The sequence below is a fragment of the Gasterosteus aculeatus genome, chromosome 12, assembly GCF_964276395.1.
Source record: "Gasterosteus aculeatus chromosome 12, fGasAcu3.hap1.1, whole genome shotgun sequence".
NCBI classification, from domain to species: Eukaryota; Metazoa; Chordata; class Actinopteri; order Perciformes; family Gasterosteidae; genus Gasterosteus; species Gasterosteus aculeatus.
Window position 1 is genome coordinate 17,457,809 of NC_135700.1, and position 27,346 is coordinate 17,485,154.

Genomic DNA, 27,346 nt, shown 5'->3' on the forward strand with positions numbered 1-27,346 from the left:
AACTTACTTGGAACATTATTTTAAAGGCTCTGATTCGGTGACCTCCATCCGCTTTGTTGTCGTCCCAATGAGCTTTGCTCAGGCATCAGTATCTGCAAATGATGAACGGAAGAACTGAACAAAGGTCTGTGAGAGCGCAGCAGGAATTTACCACTTCTCTTCCTAAGGTTCATCATTGTGGCTGACCTGGTCTGAGAGAGGTGGGTTTGAGGTATCGACCTGGAATGCTTTTGAGAATATTATGCTTATTTCTGGATTCAGAACATACATACTTGTGAGGATGATAAGAAAGCATGAATATAGAACAGTATCAGTAAAGAACCTGGATCAAAAATATACACGCATCGTTTTGGTGGTTTGTTTTAGCTTACTGCATATAAACTATCTTCCTTACAATTCAATTGTCATCCAAATAAATGACGTCACAGCAGACGGTTTTCCCTTAACAGCTGATAGAAACCTGCTCTGGCATCACTCATTTGATTTGGGCCACAAGTAAAACATTTTCTCTTTAGATTGATGAGTTGAGCGGCACAGCGGGAGTTTGCTGCCATTGTTGAGCTGGCTTTTAAATTGATAAAGTCTGAATTCTATTAAATTCAAATTATCCAAACCGTACTCATTTATTCCCGAAATATTTTGCAATTAATCTGTGGCCGAGGTTTGCTAAAACACATTCAATACGGTCCGTATTTGCAGCAAAACAAACATGTTAATCCTGTCGGGAAGGTAAGTACGTACATGGTAAGGCTAAAAAAATAATTCTCTTTGAGGTACCGACCATGCATTTTGTTAAGAAAATCAAGAACGAAGAAGAATTTTTACAAAAGACACAATTACGTTGGTGAGAAACATTTCTCTCATGCATGTCGCGAGGGACCATTTACATTTTTCTTGCTGATATGATTGAGTTGAGCTGGTGAGATTTTGACACTTGACCGGAGTAGAAAGATGGGCAGCATGCTGCTGAGTTTATCAATCCCCTTTTCACTGCTGGATGACATGAAAGCCACCTGAGAGAAGATGAGGCATCGTGAAGAACACAGCTGGACTCAATGGGCTCTGCTTGATTCCATCACTCCAACTGTGGCAAATTTGCAGTCACACAGATGTACAACATCATTTCACTCTCATCCAGAGATAGCTTCATCCTTTGTGAAATGAGTTAAAGTAAAGTATATTCCTTCTTCCTCCTTCTGCTGTAATTTGAACACTTCTGCCTCCTGCTTTACTGAGCGTTGCGCTGCTGTCACACCAAGAAGTGACATTTGTTCACGCACAATAGTCGAGGCTGCAAGCTTGGCTTGCCGTTCCATGAAAGTCATTTCTGCGTCATTCCTGCTGGGGCGACAAGGCATTTGAAGTCCATTTTTTTAGTGTTGCTTTCTTGTGTGTGTGTTTATTACATCAATAGATCTTGTAAGATGTAAGATGTGTAGCAGTGGCGCAGGGAGGTGGCACAAGTGTCCTATCGCAGAGGCTGCTACTTTTCCTGCCCTTAGTATGCGCCGTGTGACATCCAACGCACTTAGTTTCAGGAGCTTTGTATGAAGGACATTGAGTGTTGGGGTTTTCTGTGGGGATTTAACAGCAAAACCACAGATTGGGGAAGAAGCTGCAATACATTAAAGCAACAGAAAATGCCTTTGATATAAACAGAAGAAGGTACGAATGCAAGTAGAAAAGGCTGTAGAATCAAAGCTAAGAAATGATTACACAAGATGCGAGTTACATAAAACTAATAAAACCACACTGGGAACCGTCCTGAAAAGAAATGAGGTAGTGTTGTTGATAAGGAGTCGGGATGTACCAGGTCCCCGTTTACACGGCCAAAAACAATACTGAGGCAGTCAATTATGGAAAGCGATCAACTTTAAGTTGAACGGTTTGGGGTCAAGGTAAAACAAATTGAACCATATTTAAATGTGTTTTTTTTATCAAAAGTTATGCAGAAATGTGTCGTATATGATTTCTTGCACTGTAGCAAGAGCATAGTTGAAAAATTACCTCATACAACTGGAATCAAGTTGTGCATGAATCAAATTGAAAACATGGCTAGCTGTTCACATTGGCAAATGATCATACAGGTCTAAATGACAACTAATGGCACAGTGTCACATTAGTACAACCCTAACTAGGAGGTGGTCTACCTATGCGTTTTCTCCCACCAACATAATCAGACCAGTACCAACATAAACACGTAAATACTTTGATTGCAAAGTAAGATATACACCATTGAACCAGTTTTTTCTTACTTTTCAATAAGGGACCCTCGCAAGGAAAAACAATCACAACACTTGGATATACTTAATTTTCCAGAAGAATACCAAATCTGTATACATTTCCTTTTACATTTGAAGTGTTTTTTCCTTCAGTTGAAACAGGTGTTTTGTACTTGCACTGAATATCCATAGAAATATCCATAGGTTATGAATGCACCCCCTCAATACAGTCTGGGAATGTGTAAATGTGTGTTTCCGCGTTGTGTCACTAGAGCTTTCTGAGTGTGTGCGTGTGTGTGTGTGTCTGTTAGCGGGAGGACCCTGAGACAGCAGGAGGCTGCTACGAGATACAGGTGTTCTGCACTGCAGAGTGTGCAGGTTTTCTTTAAGGCTTATTATCAGTGCCCCGTTAAAAGTCGCATCCGCACGGCAAAGCCGGAGGGAGATCTATGGAGCGCGCGTTTCAGATTCCTCCATGATGGCAACTCGTCTCCCTCACCTCAGCGAACATTCCCGAGCTCCGTCGTGGAATGAATCCACGTGCGACCCAGTGGGAAAAGCCTCCTTTAACCCACTTCCATCTGCTCGGTTAAGTTAAATCTTTCTTTTCTTTCCCAAAGGCAGGATGAAAAACCCAGAGGAATATATGGTTGCATTGCTAGAGAATGCATTACCATACACAGTATTCTACATCTAAAAATATACGGTCCATGTGTGGTTTGTATACCAACCCTATGAAACAATGAATTCAAGGACTGTATAAAAACTTTCCAAGAGAAAGGAATCCAATAATGAGGTGCATAATAAAATAATCCCTAGGGATTCTACCTGGGTAAGAAGAAGAAATCAGTCGGATACCTGTGTGTGTGTGTGTGTGTGTGTGTGTGTGTGTGTGTATGTGTGTGTAGGGGCGGCTGCTACGGGCACAGGTAGCTGTGTGCTGCTGAGGTAGAGTGGACCAGGCCAGAGCTGACGAACGGGGCGGAGGACATCCTACCAGAGACGGCCTTCCCTGGTGCCAAAGGGCAGCGCCCGGACTCCCCGTTCTCCAAGTGCTCCGACTTCAGTACAGGGCGCACGCTTTTTGGGGAGTGGAAGCCATTGGTTAGCCCCGTGTCCCTGTGCGGTTCTTTATCCGCGCTCAGCTGGTCTGCCGTGCCTCGCAGCTCCCGGTTGTGATCGGCCCCGTGCTTCATCGAGGGAGGACTCGCGGGGCCTTGGGCCGGCGTTAGTTTTTCAAAAACGTCCTCGTGGCCTGGCGGGTTTGGCTGACTCACGGGGGAATGTCCGTCCTCTGATAATGAGGGTCCCCTGGTGGTGTTAGAATCCTCCCGTTCGCTGCCCTCCTCTTCCTCCTCTTTCTCTTTTTCTGGGTCTGCCAGCCCCGAGTGAACGATGACTTCTGCCTCCACCTGGTTGCTGCACACGGACGTACAAAGATGATCTTCCAAGTCCTGCAACAAAAAAACGACACGTTTTACCTCAGGTTGTTCTATTAGTTGATCCACCCAGATTGTGGATCTGTGGATCTGTGGATCAGATGTTTTTGGAGACGCGTACGACGGAATTTTACAAAAATATCAGCAATAATCAGAACTGACTGTTTGCTAAAACCCTAAAAGTCATAGCTGATTAACCAACTGGCCTGTTTGGTTTGTCACACATGTCCAAAGGTGAGTGATGTGTGTTTTTCTCTTTTCAAGAACAAAGTGCAAAAGTGTTAAAAAGGATTAAGCTGTGTTTTTATCTACTCTGTCCTACTAAATAACTCGGTGTCAGTGTAGTAAGTGTTACTGCCCGCACTAAGGAGCATGTCTCAAGCAGAGGTTACATTAGTGTGTGAGGTTAGATGTGATGATGACAAAGGACCCCGTCACAATCCATTGTGTTGCTGTTTCCAAAGGGAAAGACCAGCAGTTCAATCTGTCGCTGTATTCAATTTGGGGTTATCATGGGATATTATAGCATTGTTAACTAAGATAGCATTTTATTTGCTAACTTCCCCCCCTGGGACATGCATCCTAAGCCTCCTCCTTCATATATGAAGCCATCAAGTGCATATCTAGGAACCATAAAAAACAGACCTATTACTTTAATCAAAGAGCTGTTTATTTAGAGAACACAATTTAGGTGGTAAATCTGCCCTGGTGACTCTCATTGTTAGAGAGAAGATATGGAAGCTTAACAGCCATGGCAACAGTAAATACGGGGTTTGTTTAGCAAACAGTCAATTAGAAAATTACATTTGATTTGTGATGTTGTAAAATTGCTTGTGAAAGACAGGTTATTAACCAAAACAGATTTTTCATAGAATTTAGTTCGTTCGTTTACCGTGCAATTATCAATAATTTGCATGTTGAGAGCTCCATTAATGAGTGTTGGAGAGTCTTCTGTCATGGTGTCTCTGTATCTAGTGATTCTGTTGGCCCAGTTATGACTCACAGAACCATTCCAAGCAGCCTGTAAGACAGTGCACGTACCAAATTACAACTATTATCCCTCCATCAACACGTGCAAAAAAACAACAACAGGATATCCAAGGCCCAGCAGGAGAAGTGCTCCCCCTTCCCCCCCACCCTCTCCCCCTTTGGAGGTTTTTGACCTTGGGATCAGGTGCTTGGGCATCTTCCCCTTTACCCGGATTAGCACTTGCCATCAGGCTCTGCTCCTCGGGGGCCTCTTCTGGCAGCGGGCCAGACTCTGGGATGCCCCGGGGCATCAGCGTCTCCAGCTCGTGGCCGTCGCTGCACTCTGGCACGTTGGAGGAAGCGGTGCAGCCTCCTCGTCTGTACTGGGGGGTCGCAGCTGTGGAGTCCAGGCCCCTAGACGCCTCCCTATTTGGACACGTAATGAGGGGTAGTGGTCTAAACGTTAACACACACTACCTTGATTTGGCTTTTAGTTAGTAAGAACGCATCTGTAAGTAGGCGGAAGGTTACACAGAATACAATGTGTGTAGAGACATGAGTAAACCCACCTCGGTTTGCCGTTACGAAAGCTGAAACACATGCAGAGGAGGATGCATATCAGTCCCAGGCATACACCAACTATGATGCCTGTCACCGCGTGGATGTCCAGCTCTGTTCAGATACCATGCACAGGGATAAAAGCACTATTAGAATCCATGTAAACAATCATCAGTTCACACATGGAAATATATGATCATACAGTATGTGATCGGTTTCCAGTGGCTACGTGATATACCTCCACCTTAAAAAGAACTAAGACAAAATGCATTTGTACCTTGAATCGCCATTAGACTGAGGCTTGATGTTTTTGAGACTACATATCGAGACCTTCATCTAAGACAAAGTTGCAATGATGAAGAGACACGAGGCGACATTCAGCGGGGGACAGCAGACCTTCATTGATATTCATTTATGCTAGGTGTCTTTGGCAGTCTGGACATATAAGAGAGGAAACAGATGGCTGGAGATCTCAACCACCCACTCCCATTCCCACTGGCAACACTGTTACAGCCCATGTGAACAAAATAAACCTGCTACTCCCTCTAACTGAGTATATGGGTAGAACCAAAACAGATTTTCAATGCTCATAAGTTATATATCTACAAGTTGGTGGACAGCATGTTCACAACAATATTCCACAGAAATGGATTAAATAGTCGAATGGTCGAAGGAGTGCTGTTTTGTTGATGAACTGTTTGTAACCACAGGGAGTTTGACTGGCTCGCCGTGGATAATAGTTGACAGAATAGTATTTATGTTTGAATAAAAAGAAGTATCTACATTATCTAATATTTCAAAGTAAAAGGTGAAATGCTGCCTGGTGGAATTAAAATGTGTACAATGAGATTGAGTGCTTAAACCAAGTGACATGAAAGTAGTACTTTTCACAGCAATTCTCCCAGCACAAAGAGGGGTAATTCAAAGGTCTCCCTTGGGGGTGGTTGATGAGTCCGCCACTTTGATACCCACAGTTCTCCTCACAATGGCGTACATATAATAGCGTCCTGCCGAGCTACACTTTCTCTGCTGGCAGTGACGAATTACCCACTTTACATTAATAGAAAAGTGGTGTGCATGGGTTTGGTGTGAAAATATGTGCTTGTGTGTCAGTGTGTGTGGATACGGGGTGAGACTTGCGTCTATTTATGGAAGCGAAAGTGGTGATATTTTGAACCTCAGAATACTTGAAGAGGACAATCTGTAAACTACCACCTTCACTTTAGATTAAACATGCACTAACGTTTTGAACAGAAAAGGCCCGCCCCCTCTTGAAATACCACCACGTGCATCTATAGTCCCTGTAATGTCCACTCTGCATACCGCAATTACCATAATTCTGAAGTGGGGTGTAAACATCCTTTACAGGTGAAAAGGGCCCTGGCCCCACCTCAGTTGACGCTCCCAGCTTAAAAAAGTAATGAGTGCCGCTGGACAAACCCTGGACTTCCACACTGGTGATGCTCCCTGAGACAGACAGACAGAAACCACAGTTTCAATCACAGTTTTATCGAGTATTTAACAGGATTGTAAAAAATAAACGGCACAGAATTCGTGTCCGACGCCCACCGTCCTGAGAGAGGTTTTCCCACATGTGCTCCGGGTGGCTGAGGTTGCTGCTGAACAGGATCTTGTAGCTGGTGATGATGCCGTTAGGCTCCAGCGGGGGGCGCCAGCTCGCCATCACAGAAGAGGAGTCCAGGGCGCTCAGCTGCAGCTCCTCGGGAGGCGTGGACGGCCCTGGAGGAGACAGGACCACGAGGTCAGTAATTAGGGCCCAGAAAATGAGGGCCTCACAGCTGCATAATGTTTATCGTCTCGGCGGGGGGATTTGACACGTTGTGTGACAACCATCTGCGTGCTCGTGTCCTCGCCACCTGGGAACAAGAGAGCAGGGACGAGAGGGGCAGCGCGAGAATGTGCTGGGGCTCAGGTGACGATGCATGGCAGCGGAGAGCGGTGGTGGTGATGTCATTGAAAGCAGCCCACTATACGCTCGCCACCCATCCTTGGCTTTCAGGCTGAGCTACTGGCCAATATAAGAACCGGCTGTTTGTGTAAATAGGAACAAGTTACAACTCTTGAGGTTTCACAAACACAAGGAGAGCTACACTACTCTGGGCATGGCGTAGTTCCCCTCGAGTTGTTTTGAAGTGATTTGCTCAAGTTGACTGCAAAGTTGTGAGAGCAGAGTGGTTTCAAAGTCAAGTAAGTAAAAAGAGATTTGAGAAGTTCACACTTCCCATTTTCCAAAACAAGTATATGCCAACAAATGGCATAGCTCTGCAAGTCTGTCTCATTTCCTTCGCTTATTAATAATAACTAAACCTTTTAAAACAAAGTTACAAGCTGCTTTCCCGTCAAAAACGAATAAAAGCAATACATGAAAGTATTATGTTACAAGCATGTTATAAAGGCCACACAAGTACAATTCAGTGAGTGGGAGGAGAAGAAGAAGAGGAGAACTCATGGAGAGGAGCCCAGCAGAGACTCACGGTCGGACAAGGTCGACTCCTCCACTGTGCCGCTGAAGGGTCCCACCACGTCCACTCCATTTGACTGCACCGCTATTTCATAGCGGGTGAAGGGCCTCAGCGCTCCGAGCAGCAGCTCCTGAGCAGAGCTGCAACACACAACAGCACGGGAGAGTCCCGAGCGTGTGAGGCACGGTGTATTTGATTTGTATCCTGAGCTGACAGAAAACATAACATTTGTGCAGACTGTTCAATATGCATTACTTTGATATTGTCTTTTATCACCTGCATTCTATTTGGCAATTATTTACTCTATTATGTTTACTATTGAGATATTTATACAAATAACTGCATAACGTTACCAAAGAGTAAATATGACATGACAAGGTTTGGGGACGACAGGAAGAATACACGGCATATATAAAGAAAAGGAATATCCATCTAATTCAGTGCAGTTCCTGATGGATGCTGCTTCTTAATGTTTTCTTTCCTCGCAGCTCAAGTTTGTTTAGGCTTCACACAGAAACACTGTTAAAATGGATCATATGGATTGACCTTTTTAAATAGGGAGCGGTATTCCTAAAATATAATACAAAACTTATCACCATAGTATAAACTATATGTTTTGAGGTATTCAAAGCTCCTAAATCAAAGAAAAGAAAAGGTTGTTTTTCCCCTGACCTGGTGTAGTAGGAAACCAGGGAGGCGTTGGTGGTTCTCGCTGGACTGCAGCGCACCGTGTAGTTGATGATGCGCACGGTGCTGAACCGTGGCTTCTCCCAGCGCAGCCAGATGGAGGTGGAGCTGTTGGCCACCGCCTGGATGCTGCTCGGGGGCAACGGAGGGGGCCGCATGGGCGGCAACCATGGCGACACTTTAACACACACATTTGCATTGTTTGCCGTGGTACAGTTTAGCATTTTCGTTATCCCAGTAAAGTGGATTGAGGGTGGGGAGGCCTTTTTTGACAAGACAAGATGAATCTTACCTCTGTCGAGGGTTTTGTCCGTCCTTCCTTTCCACACTGCAGCTGCTCCGTCTAATTGCTTGTTGAATGCCCAAACCCTTACCTCATACTGCCGATCAGGGACTGACACACACACACACACACACACAGCAAAATGATTAAATACTTTTCATTAGAGCCGTCCGTCTCTATTTTTTTTATTTGGAGAGGTCAAAAGCTTACCAAGCCCCGTGAGGAGATGATACCTGGCCTTCTTACGCAGCCTTATGGTGTGCGTCTGTGCCGCCTTTTCTCCATTGTCTGACGCATCGGCCTCCGCCTCTCGACAAGACAGCTTGTAGCCAGACGCCGCTGTGTGATTTGGCGAGGGATGCCATGTGACATTGAGTGTGTTCACTCTGGCTCTGACTTTCAGCTCAGTGGGGGCAAAAATCACTGAAAAAGTTTGAAAAAAATCATTAAAAATACGAATAATAATTCCACCTTTCATTGGACTGTTGGCCTAAATGTCGTATGTCAACTAAGCGAGTAAATGGCCATTTAGAAGCAGTACGTTATAATAAATAAGCGATGTTCCCCCTCTGAAAACCGCACGTCAGTCCAAGGAGTGAACTACAACTCGAGTTGGAAATCTGCACTGAAACTAAACGGGAATTTTAGGAATGAACAAATGCGGAGTGGGACCGGGTTCTGGTGTCTTCCTTACCCGCGCTGTGGTTGCTGTAGCCGTAGTGGGCGAATGTTTGGTGCTGAGCCCACTCAGAGGGAACCCCGAAGCCAACGCCTGTCCCAGCTGCTATCCTCAGTCGGTACGCCTGGTTGGGCTGCAGCTCTTTTAGTGTGAACTGAGTCTCATTGCCCCTGACTTCCACAGAGAACACAGTGTCCACTGGGGGGGAACACATCACACACTTTAAAAAGGTCAGCTTTGAAAAATGCTTCCATGAGTTCTGAGCATCTTCTTTATTAAGCCAATCTCAACTACAATCAGAAACGGAACAGAACCGTGGGACGTTAGTAAAGTATGCAGCTCCAACTATCTTGTGCGGTCACTGTCGGGCCAACTTAATGTCCTGCAGGGGTTACTCACCCTGATCCAGAGTGCTGTACTCAATGCGATAGCGGGTAACAGACCCTCTGCTGTGCTGCGAGGACAACGGATGCCACATCAGCCTGATGTCTGTGGGGGAGGTGCTGACTATAGACAGCTGAGGAGGCGCACTTGGTACTGAAGGGGTGAATAGAAGGACACACTGAACGGTTTGATTCAAGGCGCATGCTATAGATGTTCACGGCTACTGACTGATCTCTAGGAAACTGCTGATTTCATTTTAAGCTGATTTGTAGTTTTAGAAAACTCATTCAACGTGTGTTGTAATTAACCAACAACAATTGAAGTTCTCTTTGGTCAACTAATAACGTCTTAATCAGTGTCGGGTTTTGTCCTGTGACACTTTCTAAAAAGCAAAAGTGTTCTGTCGAGTCTCTAACGAGCTGCTACCACTCTTTAAAAAACGGCCGACACTGTTGACTCAAACTCTTAACAATCCACAGTCTGCACAATATTACATCAGCTCTGCGAGTCGGCACGAGGTCTGCGTGACGTTATGAGTTTGATTACGTACCATCCTCGAGCATCTCTACAGTGACTGGCAGGGAGGGCCGACTGGCACCCATGGGAGAGTAAGCCACCACAAAGAATGAGTAGGCAGTGTGGGGGAGAAGCTCTTTAACGTGATATTCTGTGGTGTCGTTGTTCATTGCAAACTGGTACTCCTCGTTATCCGAGCCTGGAACGCATGAAAACACAAAGTGTTGGACATGTGGACACGCGTGCTGCACGCACACGCACACACTCAGCCAAAAGGAGACACACCCGCGGCCCGCTGGCAGTGCACGGAGTAGCCGATGATTTGGTCCGCGTTGTACTCGGGTTTCTCCCAGGTGAGCAGGGCGGTGGTGCTGGAGGGCGTGGCGGACAGGTGGCGAGGAGGGCTGGGCAGACCTTCCCTCACAATGACCGTCAGCTTGGCGGTGGCACACGCCGTGCCCAGTCCGTTGTCCGCGATGCACTGGTAGTAGCCCTCGTCCTCCAGTGCTAGCTGGTTGATGAGCAGGACTCCGGGGCTTTGGGTTTTCACTCGTCGAAACGACTTGATGGGCTGACCGTCCTTAAGCCAGTGCAGCACTGGGGGAGGCTCTCCAGTGCTGTTGCACACAAACCTGGCTGTGTTTCCCCGGGAGAGGGACACTGTCTCCGGGGGCTGGAGAATCACTGGAGGGGCTGTTGGGACAAGGAGTCAAATCCTGGATTTACAGGCGAATTGGATTATATGCACTTTTAAATTAAAGGACACCCTAAAAAGCTTTGAATGGAGTTGCCAGGCTTTTGTGACAAAAATGGCATCCCAAAACATGTGTTGGCAGGGAATATTATAAATGTCGATAATTCCAGTGGACATTTACAGTGTTTCGGCTGACTCCGATACTCCTCCGAGGCCAATCAACACAGCAGCTGCAGCTAGGAGGACACGGATGGTGGAGATCTTTCGGAGCCTGAGCTGACGAGACCTTTGCTCAAATGACCTTCTCGTACTGACGGAAACTGAATCACTGTGCTGGAACGTGGGTACTTTTTGTTGGATATGGTCGGCGACGACAACGCTGAGACTGAGAATTGTGTGTGACATTTTTCCTCGTCACTAGGACAGAGGTATGCTGGAGACCTTCTACGGGATCAAAGACAAACCAGAAGAGACAACCGAGACCAGAAGGGCAATTTTTTGTCATTGTGTCATTGCTGTTTATGAAATGTTTCAAAATGAGTTAACGTTGCATTAAAGGCTGTCTCAGCAAGAGAGGAGCTTGTATTCAGACAAGACATAAGGATACTTCCTATATTTCTTATGTTGTGAGTTTATTTTTTCTATTTCGCCAACGCAAAAATATGCAGCTCCCAATCAATGCAAACTGGTATGTGCAGGCACAGATGGTATTTTCCACGTAAGGGTAAGCTGGCAATGGAAACTACTCTCCATGAAGCAGCACCCGAAAATGTCTAATCCCACCATTATGTATAAAACAAAACAATCTCCTACCGGGCACATGCAGCTCAGCAGCAGCATTGATGAATTCTCTGGTCTTGGGCTTGTTGGCCCGGCACACATAGATGCCCGCGTGGTGACGCCTCGTGTCCCTAATCACCAGGTTGGTTGCGAGGACAACCACATCAGTGGAAATGGGCTTTCCGTCTGATCAAAAAGGAGAACGCAGCAAAGAACAACGGTCTGAGATCATACAGAAGAAGGAATTCTCAGGCTTTACGTCGCCTGAGTAACAGCACACAAGAGGGATGCGGCAGAGGATTCTGACCTGTAATCCTATGAGATGACTGAGGTGTCTGCAATGGCACACTTTTAAAACCCTTTACTATTCACGTATAGTGCACAAGCCATCACTTTGTATTGCACATGACCTGCTTATTGCACTGCAGCTTTTTGGCATCTGATAAAATGTGTAGAATTCCCTGAATAGGGAATGTTAATCGCTAATGTGGGAAGAATTTCAGATGGAGCACTAGATGTTGCCAAATCACAGACCGAAGGAATTTGTTCCACATGACATTATCACCACCAGGATTGTCCGTGTGTGTGTGTGTGTGTGTGTGTGTGTGTGTGTGTGTGTGTGTGTGAAACATAAAACAGAAGAACTTTAGTTGAGAGGAGACACAAGCGCTCCCAGCTGTAAAACAACACATTTACAACCGCGGGTACACAAATAAAAAAAACAAATTTAAAAATCAAAGCACACACTTAAACCCCCCCAGATAATTAGGATAAGAACCGTGAAAACACAAGAGCATTATGGAGCGTTACCTTGTCTGCTCCAGGACACCAGTGGCTTCGGCTGGCCTTGTGCCATGCACTCCATCACAGCGGGACGGCCCAGCACCACTGTTGCATTCTGAGGGGGGGAAACAATGGCAACTCCATTCAGGGCTTCAGTAGAGTCTATAAGAAAGAAAAAAGTAGGTATACTTTGGTATTAGGGACAAGGGAATAGTTTTGTGATTTTGTGGTAGAAGCTGCAGAGTTGCCTGTTTGAATCTTTCGATTTGAATGAGAGATGTTTGCAGCCTGGTTACGACTTCTGTACGGCCTCATGCTTCATCCCTCACCAGTAAAGTCAAACAAATTGGCTATTCAGTCTGATTATACGGCCCCGGTAATATCCCATCTTTCCAATCATCATTACATGTGAACTGCCAACATGAAATACTCAGTTTAAAAAAGAAATGATGATACGCAGGAATATTTACACCTCATCCCTTTATGCTAAAAAGCTTGGACAGAAATCCGATTAAGGCGCTAAGGGAACAACTGACTCTCTGACCTAGTCGGAGGGTTGCAGAGGATCACTTGAATACAGATTTCTGTTAGCAATTTATTTAGATTACCCACAAGATCAGAGGACAGTTTCAACTGCTTTAAAACACAGTAAGTAACATCATCATAAAAAAAAAACTATAGTTGTGTAATTAGTATGTGATTCATACTTTCTGATCGAGAGCAGCTCTTAGTGGATGGTGAATATGACCTGAATAGGAAATGTTGATCAGAGGTTTTTGCAAGGAAATGTGCCGTAAAGCGTATTTTCATAGAGATGATCAAGAACAGAGGGGATATTGACACGAGAAAAAGAGGGAGAAAAGGACAGACTCTTTTTTTTACTCAGTCAATAATGGAACTGAGGCACATCTCTGCTCTTTAGGGAAGGATGTTATTCAACACATATTAATCATGGGTTTAGGGCACCAGAAACTATTTTTTTAAATTAGTACCCAAGTATAGCTTGCAAGGCAATTTCCCTGAGCCCAGACAGTCTCAGCAGCACATCATGCAAATGACCTCCGGAGAAGGGCCTGGCATTCAGTAGGCACGTTATAAATTAAACATTGAGATTTCATACAGCAATCCTTGGTTATGCATAAATTAGCCTTTGAGAGGACTGCACCGCCGGGGGAGCCTTCATAGGCTTCTAACGTGGGCATGATGCGTGTGGGCGTAAAGCGTGTAGGAAACTGAAGGTAAAGTAAAGAAGAAATGTACAGAAGTATAAACTAGCCAATTCAAGGAGCTGGAGCACATGTTAAGCACGTGGACTTGAGTGCATCGACATTGAGCGGATTGTGAAGCGCAAGCGAGTCAAGTGGTGGCTTTAGATCTAACATGCGTTATGTGTAAAGGCTCGCAATAGACCTTCAGTAGTTTCCTTCATGGGCTCCACAACGGCAGCAAAAGAACTGAGTGAGGGGGGGGGGACATGAAGCGTGAGCCTCCTCGTCATCAGAGCTTTGAAATCCCATCAAAACAAACTGTACATTCCATTTGCCGTGACGTCTGGTGATGGGTTTTCGACCAGCTCTCACCAGGGGGGAGTTGAGGGAAAGGGGGGGGGGGCACCCTGCACGGCTTGGTACCTGCAGTGTGCGAATGTGTGCAGTTAGTTTCAATCACTCATCAGGATCTCATTCTATATTCGCCGTGGTCAAAAAATGCTGCTAAAGTCTTCATTTGATGATCGCCCGGCGCAGGGGGTGAAAAGATGTTCTTCAAACCCGCCTCCCACCCCCCAAATAACTGGCCATAATTAGCTTCTAATTTTGGTGATGTCAAACTGTTGCTTCTCACATGAATGAGTATAACTGATATAAAGTAACATAAGATTTGTATGTACATGCAAACATGCCACTTCTTCTTCTCCTGCACCAAAATGCCCAAATTGAGGTTGTGACAAAGCTCTAAAAAATAAAACAGCAAACTATTTACTCGGAAGTTGTCCTCCGCACCTTCCCTCTCTGGCATATCAGGCAACGAGTTTATAGGTTGCTTTGTTTCTAAAGTTAGCAATGTCATTGATGCCGTTGCACTCGCTTGTCTCCAGTGAGCAACGACCTCCTGGGAGAAGGGCCACGCTAGTCAGGACAGAGACAAGAGAAGGTCGAAGCGCTGGCTACAGGTGAGAAACTGCTCTTAAGGTTTTCAACGACAGACAGCGGCACAATTACAGCCAGTCAAGAAGGTGAATCACATCACTTCAGTTACGAGGAATTAAATATCCTGCGGTTGGTTAGTAAAATACATTTCTGATCTGTTGCTGCCCCACGAACCATGTCGACCCCTCCTCTCTGTTCCCAGAGTATGAACCAAACACGGAGAAGCAGCCTTTAGTTTTACTGCTCCTCGTATCGGGAAATCTGCAGGTCGGCTGAGACTCTCAGCTCATCTACTACTGTGTTTTATTTCTTAAACAGCACTGGGACTTTTATTCCTTTTTTTAAGCTTGTTTATTGTTTCAATGTCTGTTTTTTAGGTTTAAATTAATGTTACATTTCCTTTTCTTTTGCATTATGTTTTGATGCTTCGATGACTTCATGGAAAGCACAATTTTAAATTGATCTACGAGACCTTTGAGTGTTTGATTCATTTTTTTTTGTTCTATCAAGATGTAGAGAAGTAAAGTTTGAGGCTCCTGACAAAACTCCCCTGGGTTTGTGAATAATGATCAGCGATACAGTTTAGGATTCTGATTATTGGGAGAAGTGAATCGTATCCAACTATAATCATCACTGACGGGATTTCCGGTGTCTCCGCCCTCTATTCTCGTTGTGTGCAACTGGGCGTGGCTTGCATCACCTGGCGCATCTCCACCCCTGTTGGCAATCAACACTCGCTGCTTTAAGGGCTCCAGGTTCCTCTCCGCTCAGCTGATTGGTCGCTGAATCTCGGTCGCTCTACGGCTCCCCCAGCTAGAGAGTTGTTCTTCTCGTATTTACTAAACGTTACGGGTGATTTGCCGGACTTCTGCTTCCTCGCCTCACCAGCCACCGCTGCTCACGCCACCTTCTTGCACTTCCACGCCAACCCCACTGAATTGCACAACTCGTGTCTTGCTCATATTAAGTCACAGAATTTAAATATAAAAAAAAACGTGCAATTATTTTACCGTACGGGGGGAAATGAGTCGCGCGGATTAAAAGATGAACAAAGAGGGCCGAGCACAGAGTGCTCATTTGAAGGTTGCCAGTCAGAACTATTTTTTCTTGAATCTGTATGTGTTGCAGATAATGAGGTCTGAAGGAAAGGAAATGTAATTGCACAGCACTCGCATTTAATATGTTTGCATAAAATTAATCCTTTTACCAAGAAATAACATTGCATAAAGGACAAAAGGTTCGCTGAAGTTTAAATCTGATTAAAAAGGCCCTTTTTTCAGTCGCAAATGGTACAGTTGGGGAAAGTCCCAGATCTTTATTAAATGTCTAGTAATCCCATAAATGAACTGTGCTTAACTGTGTTTCTTTCTAATTAAGTGAACCATTAGGAGAGCAGCTAACAGATGACCCTGTTTGACATCTCTTCCTTTTCCTAATTGTATTCAATGAATTGAGTTGAAAGATTTATGCCTCTGAGCTTCTGTCAAAACCTGTTTGCATCTGCTGTCCAGCTGTGGCAAAGAGTGGAAAAGGGATTTTTCAAATGTAACCAATTAAATCTTCAACTATTCTATTCCTACTTTTCCTCAGGCACGTCATGGTGCACAGCAAAGACTGAAGTGCTCAAGTAACTGTATGCGGCCACACTATGTATGCAATATTTTTACCATATTGGACCCGTACTATACCTCACTTTCTAGTTATTTTCGATGGGAATTGCTAAATCATATAATATATGAATCAATCATATATCATAATTCCCTATTTCATAAAAGCATCTATATGAGCCTCAATGATTCCAACACCTGGAAACAAAACACCCACAAATGTATTCAGAGCCACGGTTTCCTGTTGTAATGTGGCAAGACATTTAAAGCATCGGGTCCTCAAACTCCCAATGGATTTCTGGGTGCCTGGCAGCTCCCAGCGGAGCCTGGCTGGCTAATGAAACACCATTAAAGCACCACAACAGCGCCGTACCTGTGGTGACAGTGAGCCTGGCTGCATGAGAGATCTCTCTCCTGGCGGAGTTGGACGCAACACAGCGGTAGGCACCCTCATCCTCCTTGGTCACCTCCAGAATCTGGAGCACACCGTTAAGAAGGGAAATGAACCTGTTTTACGCGGAGAAAAGAGAGTGTAAGAAGGCAAGCGACAGATAAACAGCTAAATAAATTGTTTAGTGCCCGGCAGCATGAATGATACGGCTGATCAGCTTTACATGGACAGTGATGAGACATCACGGGAATCCATCCTTATTTAGGGGGAAACTATTCTGTACAACCGCTACATTGATGGCAATTACTAGTCATGCAACTCAAAACGTGACTTAATTACACAACTAAAAATATTCATGAGTAAAATGTCTATTTGAGCTGCTGATATTCACAACGTCTACTCCAATCTCTTATGGAAGTAACGTTCTTGACTATTTCCCGAAGGCCTCAGGGCTATCGCACAGCGTTTTGTTGCCTTTATCACAACCTAATAATCCCAACAAAATGCGACCCGCGGTGGCCTCTTTAGAAGAAAGGAGAGAGGAGGTGATAGAAGGACAGATGGAGAATAAAGAGGCAGTGGATAACAAATACCAGGAATGAAAAAAAGATAACGGGAGAAGAGAAATTGCGACAGACATTGATGCAAAGGGGGTGATAGTGGAGAAAAGGGCCCATTAGGGCAAGACCGAACAGAGAGAGGAAGAAGACTGGGATGACGCAGCCATCCCTCGACTCATCTTTGTGAGAGGCCATTAACAGCCCCTGAGGTGGGAGAACCACATCGCAGCCATAAGACCTCACGGGCAGCGAGCGGTTTTGCGGGTCACGCAGGTATACAGCAGCCATTAGCACGTCATTCTGGGCAATAAGGCCGGAAACAAATTCCAAGGCACCCGGAGCCATTAGCGTCACACTTAAATGTCAATATCGTTAAGTGGGCCAGTAAATGGGACTATAAGAGTGAGATGAAAGAGGAGAGAGAGCAGGTGTTTTGTTATAACCTCGAGGAGATTCTGGAATACCCTTTTTCTGATAGTGTAACTAATCAGGAATTAAATAACTTCTTGCAAGGGCATGTGATTCTGCAAGCAGTCATCAGTCTTCTGTGCATTGTGTAGAATTGTACAGAATTGTGTAGTGCATGTGGGTGTGCCGCTCTGGTTGTCTCAGGGTCGGCCCTCTGCAATGCGCTCTAAGGGAAGTTACAGCTGGGTACATCCGAGGTCGCCGTAGGCCGTCGCAGAGGCGCAGGCAAAATACTGTAAGCTCCGCCAGCACTGCTGCGTGCGTCCTCTTAACAGGGTCTCAAAAGTTGGATTATTGTTCTTCGAGAACATCCTTGAATAATTAACACAAGAGATAAATATCAACTCCAATCGGCGACTCTCATCCTATTTGATAAAAGGCTGAAGGAAGCCGGCAAAATGCCAATGAATCGTTGCATCCCCCAACCGCACCACAGATTACATTTATCCAACCATGAACCCAGATGGATAGAATTTGATCCCCTACAAAAAGGCACTGAAGCATAGACAGAGAACGAAATAAAGAGGTATGCAATGAATGCATAACAGGCGTCATCAGCCAACCATCATCCGATGGTACACTCAACTCACAGCTGGGTACTAACCGCGTGAGGCGGATTCAAAAGCACACTTAAAAACTCAAATGTACTCATCAATTAACTTCTCAATGGAACCCTGGTTGTAGCACAAAGGTGATTTAATAATCTAGAATACAATAATCTATATGATGAAAGAATACATCTAGGCCTTTATGAGTGAGTTCCTACATCCACTAACACCTGTGTGGCATTGAAGGGTGAAATGAAAGGATCTATCAAGACTTAGACATAGACTTTTAAAATCTGGAAATCCCATGGCAAAGTATTGTGGTGACATGTTTGTATGTATCAGATATTTGCATTGAACAAATATAATACCACGGATTTCTGGTAATCATGCAACAAAAAGGTATCACATACAAATGAAATGAAATTGCAATCCAATCCGATCGTTCTTCCATTGAGATTGTAAGAACATAAGCGGGTTACCTTGTCTCCTCGGGGACAGCCACTGTGTCCTTTTCCCAGGTAATAACAGGTGTGGGTACTCCCTCAATCTGGCACCAAAAGCGAGCCGCTCCCCCAACCGCCACCGTTTGAGGGGACGGCTCCTGGTGTAACTTTGACAGACCTGGGGGCATAGAATGAATAAGGTCAGGGGGAGTGGGTGTGTGTATCTACCAGATCCGACTTGGTGATTACCCATAGGACAGACGCAATAAGTGGCCCATATATGCGGTTTGTTTTTAATAATATGTAGTGTGTGTGTGTGTGTGTCCCGACGGCTCCCCAGAGGACACAGTTGGTTTGGTGTACTGGGTCACTGTGTACTGTGAGTTTTTTCACACGGTTTATTCTCAACAAAATGCTCATTTACGTTCAGAGTTTGTCGATACTAAATAGGGTTTTCAGACCATTTTAGGGATTCAAAATATTGACATTTTATTTAAGACGGGTTTTTTCTTCAACGCTTCTTCAAAAATGGTGATTTAATCAGGCTCGGCTAGATAATTTCTCTCCAGGTGGAATATTGGCTGGGCTCCAATTTTGCCTCAACACGTTCACACACATGGGAAGCTTCCACCTACAGATCAGTATGAGCACCAGGGGGGGCAGTAGAGGGCCCCGTCTGAGGGGCCTCCAACCTCTGACCCCGACAGACTGCTGGAGAGAAGAACAAAACAGTTTCATATCCCAGCTACTTCGCCTGTAGCTCTGGCTGAGGAGTAGAGTGAGTGTGTGTGTGTGTGGGGGGGATCAAAGGACGATGCTGAGAAACACGGAGAAGGCAACAAAAAAGCGGGACGATAACAGGAAGAAACTGACAGAAATAGGCTAGAAATACAGCAATGGAAAAAATATATATATATATTGCATTACCCAATGGAGTGTTAACAAACTAGACCACTTCTTAACAATGTTTTCAGACATTGTTTCTTAACCAAGAATATCAACTATCATTATTTTTATTAATAATAATTGAAGACAAAAGCCAACTGATTGAGACTTTCAATGCTGCAGAAATCTTTCTGTACCCCGCCATGTCTGTGCCTCGATACAATTCTGTCTCGGAGGTCTACGGATAATTTCTTGGACTTCATGGCTTGGTTCATGCTCTGATATGCACTGTCAACTGTGATACCTTATATAGACATGTGTGTGCCTTTCTCAATTATGTCCAATCAACTGAATTTAGCACAGGTGGACTTTAGTACAGGTGGACTCCAATCAAGTTGTGGAAACATCTCAAGGATGATCAGTGGAAACAGGATGCACCTGAGCTAAATTTTGAGTGTCATGGCAAAGGTCGTGAATACTTATGTACATGTTATGTTTTCGTTCTTTATTTTTAACAGATTTGCAAAAATTAGCAAAAAAAAGTTTTCACTTTGTCAATATGGGTTGTTGTGTGTAGAATGTTGAGGAAAATAAAGAATTCAATCCATTTTGGAATAAGTCTGTAAAAAACAAAATGTGGAAAAAGTGAAGCGCTGTGAATACTTTCCGGATGCACTGTATGTTAAGCCTTATTGGAAATCTACTAAAACATATCAGGGGTCAGCACAGTCATTTGGATAAATCATCTGGGAATCATGCATGTACATAGTTGAAGGCTCATCCATTTAGTACCTTTGCCTGTAAAAAGATGTAAACGAAAGTTAAACATGATTAAATCTGCAATAATTGCAGTCATCGCCCCTGCAACGCAATCGTCCAAAAGATATTTTTTGCACACATCTGCATTCTTATTGTTCTAAAATGTCACTCAGGAATGTTTTGGATTTTATTGACATTGATCATAACAACTTCATATTTTGATTTTGCTGCTGTAAACGTAACCGTCGCTTTAGTCTAGAATCACAAAGTAATAATAAAAGTCGCTCCTTTTATATAATGTATAAATTACTAGAGATAACTATTCCTACATGAAGGCCACCATAGTTCTGCAACATGTTTGAAAAGGACGGGGGGACCAGGGCAGTATTTAGTTGGATAAAGAAACTCTTGCTGTTGCTTTAAAAAAAATGATGAACGGGAGGACTGAGGGTGGAGCCTCAAACTAGCTCACTTGTTCGGATTTTAGGGCGTTTTCAAACTTACAGCCAATCACACGGACCCCTATCTTTCTGACAACATTTTCCTCTGGACCACTGTAAACTTGAGGAGACAAAGGGTGGACTATCCGAGACAACCCTAACCCCTGTGACGCCAACTGTTAGTCATGGCAACAAAACGGCCATCTGTGTCTTCCTGCCGCACTGAGGGAACGCCGCTTTTCAATGAGTGAACGGTAGCAGAAGGCATTTGGTTCGCAGTAAGCTTTGAGGGAGGATTTGATGATTAACTCGTGCCAACTCTTGCCCTTACACGGATAGCTGCCCTCATCTTATCCCGCCGCCTGCCAGAGAGTTCCTAAACAGGATGCCACACACGTGTGTGTGTGTGTGTGTGTGTGTCCTGTGCGCGTCTAAATTGGTTCATCTGTCCCCATCTACTTGACCTCAGTATTTAATCTAGTGGGGGGCCTTGATGCTTGTACATCGACTCCTGGTGATTACACCACCGGATCGCTGTGTGTGTGTGTAAGAGCACTAGTGTTGGGGCGGGATAGTAGGGAGGGGGGGGGTGCATGCGGGTTAGTACGTAAGCGGTAAACCACACCTGATAAGTGAGAGTGCACAAGAGCACATGCAAAGGAGACTGGCAGTGTTTGAAAAAGACACTTTGTCAATGCTGTGATGGAACAATAGCGACTGAGTGGGCTACCAACTCCACTCTGACAAGCATCATCATGTTAGTCCCCCCCCCTCTAAGAGAGCCCCTCGCAATGAGATCCCATGACAAAACAGCCCGGCACTTTGCAGTTTTATCCAAGGAACACGCCCAACAAAAGGTGACGTATCAAGCCAGAGACCAATACTATATCCTATTGTTTCCTAGCAACAAGGTCTTTCTATGGGCACAGCTCTATGAAAAAGTTTATTAACCATCAATGATGGACACAAAAATCTCCCCATCTCCTTTTTTTTCTTCTGCTCACTCTCATGTATCTTTTTTCCATTGCCTCCCTTGTTTCTGCCCTCGACTTTACCCCAGACTCTCGCTATGTGGATGCCCCACTCTTTGACCCCATAGCTATCAGATTGCAGGGTTTTTACCCTCCCCTTGTGCAAGCGGATCATTTCACCCGGGACCTCCTATGCTACCCAACTTTCAGTCTGACTAACAGTGGGAGAACCCATTGAGCATACCCAACGCCCCAACAGGTATTTGTAATGGCATATAGAATCTATGTGCACTATAATTTTCTATTTACAGTACACTTCCCTAATTAGATGTATAAAGGTGTTCAATTCTATTAGTTTTTGCATCCATGTAGGAACAACAGTGAACGAAAATGACAAAATGAAGCGGATTACAGTAATTCTTAAATAATTTATTATTAGATGTAGAAGTTATTTCTTCTCTTTTTATTAATTTCAAAGGTATTGGCTGCATAAAGTAATAATGTAGCATAAAGATTATATGCAAACCACTAAAACCATATGAGTTAAATAAAAAAAGAAAAAACAACAAGATGCGTGATCAAAAAACATGCACAATATATCACTCTCTGTGGCTTGAAATGAAAAGACTTTTTTCATTAAGTCCTTTTCAAAAGAAGCGCAAAAGCACTAATGTGTTAAGCCCAAATAACGTAGTGTTTGTGTGGAGGAGAGAGCCCACTTTTTATGATTATGGCATCATTTATTTCACTGTAATGGGTTCCAAAAGCTGCTGGAGATTTGAACATTCACCTCAGTGATCTCGTAATGAGAAATGTCAATTGGTCTAATCAACACTTTTTTTTCTTCTTTTTTTTACTTCATCATCATTTACCAGTGTATGTGCAAACCGTATGCCACCCGCTGTGTTTGGTAGACAGAAGACTCGGTTAGAGAATGAAATATCTCCATATGGTCACTTTCACCGTGTCTCTCCCTTTGCAGCACATCTCTGCCGAGGGCCACTTACATCACGTACTGCGCCGGGGAAACTGGGGCAGGTGTGTTTCGTAATGTGTTTTCACAGATGTGATCTCTGCTGCTGTCACAGGCGGAGGCGCAGTAGGAAACGAGAATGTCCGTTCAATGTCAATGTTTGAGGCAGTCCGGCCCCGACCCCTCGCTCGTTGGTCACATCTATCTCGAAAGCTCCGGTTCGGTGATTTAATGCAAAAGCCACGCACACGTCCGTGCACGCATGCACAGACGCAAAGTGAAGGTCGTCCTTAATGGTCTCTTCGGTCTCTCCTTTCACCATCTCTGCAAACTCCCTTCAGCCGTTTCCGCCTTTTCACCATTCATCCCACATGCCCCCTCCCGCTCCTTTAGTCCTTATTGTCCCCTAAACAAGGGATCCTCATAAATAGGCATGTGACGGCTGACAAAAGCTGGGCCATCCACAAAGGATACTGTCTCATTTTACACAAAGCTAATGACTAAATAAAGACTACCACTTATGAGTGAGAGAGAAAGAGGAGGCCTCCTTATAGGCGAGATTAGAGAGCCGAAGCATGTCCCTCACACCCATATCTTCCTGTGCATTTATTTCATTTCCTCCTTTTGCTTTGTGTGTTTTTTTTTTACCAGGCCGTAGTTTGAAAGGGAACCTGTTCCCAGGACTCTTGTTAGCGCTGGACCAAAGGATAAGTCTCCTATCTGATGCGGAGGGGAACCAAGTTCATCTCCACCCATGCAAGGAAAATATACCAGTATGAGAAATCCCATTAGCCTCGCCGTGTGTATTTGTTGGCGTGTGTGAATGTTTACCCAACTGAATACTTTAAATGGATGAATGAATAAATCAAATGTTTTGTTTGATAGCATCAGTTCTGCTGCAATCTACCTTCTTTTTGACTGGTTTAATAATAATGTACAGCTGGAGAATACGATATGATCATATTTTGAGGAGCACCTTCCTAGTATAGGTTTCTTCTCTCTAATCCCTTTTTGTTGTTTTGTGCTGTAATCTAACCTCAGTTCTCCATTACTTAAAATAAAAATGCCTCTTCAAATTTCTATTTTTGCCCTACTAAGATTTGCAATTGACTATCATAGGAGCTGCAACCAGGAAATCTCTTTACTAGCAATTACTAGCTCTAATAACTAATGTACTATCAGAACTCATAGGTTTCTGTTTGTTAACCATTCAATAAATGTACTAATAGCTTATTCTTCTTCGTACATTATTTTTGTTTTTAAAGCAGCTCTGCCAATGAGAGATAATGTGAAATATCCATCTATTTAACCATGAACCTTCTACATTTAAGGATTGTAAACTTTACCGCGTGCCTTGGGTAAAAGGCTGAACAAACCAGATCACCAGTTACAACCCGGACTGACTATTTGGGCAGGCATAAAAAAAAATATTTCTCAATAATCGAAACCAACTGCTGGACTCGCAAAAATGCATCTGCGTGACACCTACTTGCTAGGAGAACATTCACAGTCCGGCTGGTCAGGGCTCCGAGGGCGCTGCCGCTCACGCAGTTGTAGCCCCCCTCCACACCCCGAGGAGGCTGGCCGTCCTTAGAGGTCGGCAGCAGCAGGAGGGATCCGTTGGCCAAATGCTGCAGGAATTCCCCCCCCTCCAAAGGCAGCGGCTGGCCATCCTTAACCCAGGTGATGTTGAAAGGCGTATCGCTTGCCCCAAGGTTGCAGTCCAGCAACAGGGGCAGACCCGATTCCAACACTACATGGCTGGGCCCGGCCCCGCAGCTCAGCTCCACCGAAACAGGCTTTGCTGTGTGGGACAAAGACACAAAGGTTTGTTAACCACAATGACAACAACATTTTAAATCACAAAGTGAATGAGACCAACTGAAAGCCAAAAACTACAGGGACCACTGAGCTAATCAAATCTCAAATCTCAAAAGACCGTTTGAGAGAACGTTTTATTTAAAAGACGAGGCATAGTTTGCAGCCCAGGTCTCCTCAGGCCTTTCATTACAGTTTAATAGCACAGACAGCGATGCTGTGAATCTTGACCTTGGAACCACTATACACAACAGAGGATATGAGAGTGCGCAAAGGGATAAAAAGAAATCTGATGAACAAGTTGGTGAAAGGCCTTTCAGAAAAAAAAGTTATGGGTAGGATGAGTGATGTGTGATCATGTTCTGGGTAAGCTGGAGGCGTGAGAGGAATGTTTTACTTAATAGATCAGAAATACAGAGAAATAAACAGAAATGCATGTTACAGTAGACGATGGAATAAAATGAGACTGAATTTTAACCGTAATTGGAGAAACTGAGATTTCTTTCGTCTTCTTTCTACAAAAAGAAGGGGAAAATATTTCTCTGTACACCTCTGCAGGAACCTCCTCATCGCTCTGTAAACACAATCACAGCCAAACCACGAATCGCACGTTGCCCCTTTTACTCCTTTTACTCCTTTTTGTCGATCCAATTTTTCACACATCTGCGTGTTTTGTCATTTCTGGCTATTGTTCTGTACTTTTTCAATTTAAGCGTTTGGCAGTTTGCCATTTTTATAGCATACTTCAATAGTGTCGCCAGCACAGATGGATGTGGTGCCTTCCAGAGGAGGGGGTGTTTTGGGGACTGAGAAGAGGCCAGACTCACAGGAGGAAGAGGAGGAGGAGGAGGAGGAGGAACTGTGGGACTGGTTGCAGTGGTGTTGAAGGTACATGTATGTCAGCACATGACATTAAAGACTGAGAGCGAGGGAACGTCCCGGAGCGACAGGTTGATGAGCCGGTGTGATGTGAGCAGAGTGCTTCACAAACTGCCCTCAAAGGAGATGTTGTTGTTTGACCACAGCACCGTAACCCTGATAAAAACTTGTTTTTCCGTGTTTTTCCTTTTGCTATATATTTTTTTAACCTTCAGTTCTTTGAAGAACAAGATGACAGATCTGGGATGAAGAAAAGAGTGGGTGAAAAGAATAAAAAATATCAAGAGGGAATTGGCAATGGAAGATTAAAAAAAAAGAACTGAAACTTCAAAAACTTGACTGACGGGTCAGTAGTTAATTATAGATGAAAAGGCTGGTTGGCATTAGAAGAAGAAGGTGAAGCCATGAAAAGAACCTGATCACAAACATTGCTCCCTTTGAAACGCAGCTCTATATTGAGGTTTCGAATGCACGGCTTTCAGACCGTCGCCTCTTTCTGTTGGGAACCAGCAAAATCGGACGGGGGGGGGTGGAGGGGGTTCATACCTCAATGACTTGGTTGCTTTAAAAGCAGCTTGCGAGCCCAAATAGGGTGGGTCGTTGTTTACGTCCGCCTACTGCCCGGTGCCGTGAAGCTGCCAAATATTATAAACTATTATGTCACATCAAATATTTTTTCCATGACCCATTTGTCCACGTGCAAGTAATACAATTTGAGGATCCCTTCTACATTCAATTCGACGAACCTCTTCTTGAATCCAAGTTAGAAACTCAGTTTTATTACTTACATGTACATTACACATACACACACGCACACACACACACACACACACACACACACACACACAGAGGAAGGTTGCGTTCAGCTTTCTCCAGCATTGGATTAATTAAGTTAATGGGAGAAGGATTTTTTTTCCCCTTGATTAAATGAGGCTTGACCGGGGGTTCACTTCCTGATGAAGCGCATGGGTAACGCTGAGAAAGACACACACACACACACACACACACGCCGTGGAGACAAGAAAACATAAATATGCTTTATACACAGGTGCAGCCAAAATCCATACACATAGAGACACGTGAGGAACACTAAAACACAATCTCATAGGAGCACAAAGATTACTCTGCCAGCATGCCGACACACACACACACACACACACACACACACACACACACACACACACACACAGAGATCGGCCCCGCAGCTCCTCTCTTCCTCACTCCCATTTCAGCTAATTAGGTCTCATTAAGTCATTAAAACATTAAGAGCCATTTCCCAGCTTACTGCCGGTGGTTTCACTTGGCGAGACGCGGGCACCGCTCAGCGCTGAAAGCCAGAACGTCTCACCTTTTCAATCAGTGTAGATGTGTGACGAGGAACGTGCAAATAGAAAACAACAGGAAAAGCACTCACTTAAGACTAAGATAAGATGAAAAATGAAAAAGACGAGGTATGTTATGCACATCCTGGTTCATCTCGGGATAAAAACACTTGATACTGAGACACACATTCGGCGCACAAAGCTTGACGTGCCCTAGATGTGTGGGAAACACACATATCCACACCCTGATATGTACCCACACGCCTAGCACAGCACACACACACACACACAAACGTGCACGCCCACAGAGTAACTGCCAATGTCTCATAAGGACACATTGTGGCGGGTGTGAAGTAGCCATTTTACCGTGAAAGCGGGAGCTGCTGTGGAGGGCAGGGTGGACTCTGGGATGTAGGAACAGCTGTGCGGTTTCACTGAGCTCTAGCGAATGGATTGTGATGGCACTGAGCCCGAGCGGCTCATCGCTTCCTCTAAGTAGACAGAGGACGGTGGTTTACAAGAAGGAGAGGATGAAACTAAGCACGACGGACGAGGCGGGGGACAAACACGCCGAGGGAGCATCTTGCGACGGAATCACAGGAGTCACAACGCCGAGTCGCTTCTGCTGCAGAAGTTCTCTCCAGGATCTGACTCACAC

The 27,346-nt window shown here is 44.6% G+C and overlaps 1 protein-coding gene across 6 annotated transcripts in view; it reads right to left on the reverse strand.

Moving 5' to 3' along the window:
- Positions 1-516: 516 nt before the first annotated feature.
- igdcc4 (immunoglobulin superfamily, DCC subclass, member 4) overlaps positions 517-27,346 on the reverse strand; it is a 37,885-nt gene continuing 11,055 nt past the window's right edge. The window contains exons 2-20 of one of the 6 annotated variants that reach the window (XM_040201596.2): positions 24,159-24,473; positions 18,678-18,819; positions 16,605-16,738; positions 12,505-12,639; positions 11,728-11,880; positions 10,506-10,913; positions 10,255-10,419; positions 9,720-9,857; positions 9,336-9,518; positions 8,852-9,064; positions 8,651-8,752; positions 8,344-8,536; positions 7,684-7,811; positions 6,758-6,928; positions 6,521-6,655; positions 5,200-5,302; positions 4,876-5,056; positions 4,554-4,682; positions 517-3,676 (exon numbers count right to left, since the gene is read on the reverse strand). In XM_040201596.2, coding sequence (XP_040057530.2) covers positions 3,140-3,676; positions 4,554-4,682; positions 4,876-5,056; positions 5,200-5,302; positions 6,521-6,655; positions 6,758-6,928; positions 7,684-7,811; positions 8,344-8,536; positions 8,651-8,752; positions 8,852-9,064; positions 9,336-9,518; positions 9,720-9,857; positions 10,255-10,419; positions 10,506-10,913; positions 11,728-11,880; positions 12,505-12,639; positions 16,605-16,738; positions 18,678-18,819; positions 24,159-24,473 — 3,665 coding nt within the window. In that variant the 3' untranslated portion in view covers positions 517-3,139. Of the gene's footprint in view, positions 3,677-4,553; positions 4,683-4,859; positions 5,057-5,199; positions 5,303-6,520; positions 6,656-6,757; positions 6,929-7,683; positions 7,812-8,343; positions 8,537-8,650; positions 8,753-8,851; positions 9,065-9,335; positions 9,519-9,719; positions 9,858-10,254; positions 10,420-10,505; positions 10,914-11,727; positions 11,881-12,504; positions 12,640-16,604; positions 16,739-18,677; positions 18,820-24,158; positions 24,474-27,346 lie in introns of all 6 variants that reach the window. The other 5 variants (XM_078085257.1, XR_013451543.1, XM_078085258.1 and 2 more) reach the window with 5 other exon arrangements.